The sequence below is a fragment of the Oncorhynchus gorbuscha genome, linkage group LG13 (assembly GCF_021184085.1).
Source record: "Oncorhynchus gorbuscha isolate QuinsamMale2020 ecotype Even-year linkage group LG13, OgorEven_v1.0, whole genome shotgun sequence".
Taxonomy (NCBI): Eukaryota; Metazoa; Chordata; class Actinopteri; order Salmoniformes; family Salmonidae; genus Oncorhynchus; species Oncorhynchus gorbuscha.
The window spans coordinates 34,473,731-34,476,293 of record NC_060185.1 but is presented as its reverse complement, the minus strand read 5'-3'; the positions used below and the strand labels follow the sequence as shown (position 1 = coordinate 34,476,293).

The 2,563-nt window shown below is 48.0% G+C and overlaps 1 protein-coding gene across 1 annotated transcript; it reads left to right on the top strand.

Moving 5' to 3' along the window:
- Positions 1–733: 733 nt before the first annotated feature.
- LOC123992284 (neuronal migration protein doublecortin-like) lies at positions 734–2,023 on the top strand. The gene is made up of 2 exons (XM_046293450.1): positions 734–1,007; positions 1,611–2,023. Exon 2 carries the CDS (start codon positions 1,613–1,615, stop codon positions 2,021–2,023), a length of 411 nt encoding a protein of 136 aa, XP_046149406.1. The 5' UTR covers positions 734–1,007; positions 1,611–1,612.
- The last annotated feature ends 540 nt before the right edge of the window (positions 2,024–2,563 follow it).

Sequence of the window (2,563 nt, the reverse complement as noted above, 5' to 3'; positions counted from 1 at the left end):
ATCAGGTCACAACTGTATTTTCCATCTGTCTGCCCAATCATCAATACGGGTACTGTACATAACCTGAGGGTGTTGTTAATGATCTGACAATCAGCTCTGTTCATTCTCTCTCTCTCTCTCTCTCTCTCTGTCTCTCTCTCTCTCTCTCTCTCTCTCTCTCTCTCTCTCTCTCTCTCTCTCTCTCTCTCTCTCTCTCTCTCTCTCTCTCTCTCTCTCTCTCCCCTCTCTCGCTCTCTCAGTGTGTGTACAGCTTTATCGTTATTAGATTGTTAGACAGGTTTGGGATTGGTTGCCCTGTGTTTGTGCATGCAGTATGGTACATGAATTCAGACACTGCTAGACATCCTCCTCAGCACCAGCATACAGACGCCCATGTCTGCCTACCAAATGGAACCTATTCCCTACTGCACTACTTTTGTCCAGACCTTTATGCCCTGGTCAAAAGTAGTGCACTATATAGGGAATAGGCTGCCATTACATTTGGAATAATCCACTGATTATGGGTGGAGGGGGGTCTATAACTCTAACCTACCCTGCATTGTCAAGAGAAAAGGGATTTTGCCACATAAACCTGTATCTATCTATCTGCGTTATCAACAAGAATGTTGCTGAAAATCCTTGTGTCTGTCAGTGCAGTTAGTGCACTGAGGGGCTAGCAGTGTAATGACCGCCTGCACCACGCCCCTTGTTTCAGCGCATCTAGAGGGGAGGAGAGAAGATGAGAGAGGAGGGAGCATTCGCGAGGTGAGATGCTTGGTGCTTCCCTCGGAAGGCCTGCATGTCAATGAGGGACGGCCATCTGGAAATCACTGCTTAAGACACAGAAACCAGCTGCAGCTCTTGCAGCGCACACTTGCTCAATCACAGGGCAACAAAGGGACGGATGCTTTTTCTATCGCTCGGGCCATTATACTACACATATATGCACTGACACAGTCTATTGGAGAGCTGCTATATGCAATTGCTAAAGAATTGACGCGGTTGACTGCATCAGACTTCAATTTAAGGTAAGCAATTCTTTGCCCAAAACATATTTTAAGATGCCATAATGTGTTCTTCCCTGTCATTTAACAATAGCTTGAGTTATATTGTCAGAAATTAATATGATCAAAACAAACATTACATTTGATTAGAATCACATTGCAATTGGGTGGGGGACGAAACTAGAGAGCATGACATGTGCGAGCGTGCTATAGCCTACAATCAGATTTTTATGTCCCTCAGAAATACCACATTTTCAGTACGTGACAAACTGCCCACAAACAGCAGAATTCTATCTGGCTAGCCAGCAGCGCTGTCACGTTGTCACCGGGAGTTCATTCTGACTACTGCCACCGCTATAGCCTACCTGTCAGACTAGCTAGCTGGTAGCTAGCAGAACCGCACCTGCGGCGCTGTCCATTCAGCACCACTGAATGTCGGCCCCGTCCTCAAGAGTTCATGCAGAAATCCAATTGACTCTACTCTCCACAGTAGGCCTATATGGCATTCAACTAAAACTAAAGAATGGCTTGTTTATTCTGCAAAGGAAAATATGCTTGAGGTTTAAATTTTCTCATCCATAATGTTCCCCTCCCCGATTTGGCTCTTTCTGTGTAACACAACTACAGTTATGGAGCTGGAGCACTTTGACGAGCGGGAGAAAGCCCAGAGAAACACCCGCCGAGGCTCCAGGAACAACGGGCTGCCGAGCCCCACTCACAGTGCCCACTGTAGTCTGTACAGGACCCGGACACTGCAGTCCCTGGCCTCGGAGAAGAAAGCCAAGAAGGTCCGCTTTTATCGCAACGGAGACCGCTACTTCAAAGGGATTGTCTACGCTATTTCCCAGGACAGATTTCGGTCTATAGACGCCCTGTTAGCCGATCTGACCCGCTCCCTGTCAGATAATGTGAACTTGCCCCAGGGGGTAAGGACCATCTACTCTATTGACGGGACCAAGAAGATATTGGGCATGGAGCAGCTGGAGGAAGGTAAGCTAACCCTTAACCATACCCCAAGGGATGGGATGGGACAGTATTGAGGAGCTAACCCTAAGGGGTGAGATGAGACAGTATTGAGGAGCTAACCCCAAGGGATGGGACAGTATTGAGGAGCTAACCCTAAGGGATGGGACAGTATTGAGGAGCTAACCCTAAGGGGTGAGATGGGACAGTATTGAGGAGTTAACCCTAAGGGGTGGGATGGGACAGTATTGAGGAGCTAACCCTAAGGGGTGGGATGAGACAGTATTGAGGAGCTAACCCTAAGGGATGGGACAGTATTGAGGAGCTAACCCTAAGGGATGGGACAGTATTGAGGAGCTAACCCTAAGGGATGGGAAAGTATTGAGGAGCAAACCCTAAGGGATGGGACAGTATTGAGGAGCTAACCCTAAGGGATGGGACAGTATTGAGGAGCTAACCCTAAGGGATGGGACAGTATTGAGGAGCTAACCCTAAGGGGTGGGATGAGACAGTATTGAGGAGCTAACCCTAAGGGATGGGAAAGTATTGAGGAGCTAACCCTAAGGGGTGGGATGGCAGTATTGAGGAGCTAACCCTAAGGGATGGGACAGTATTGA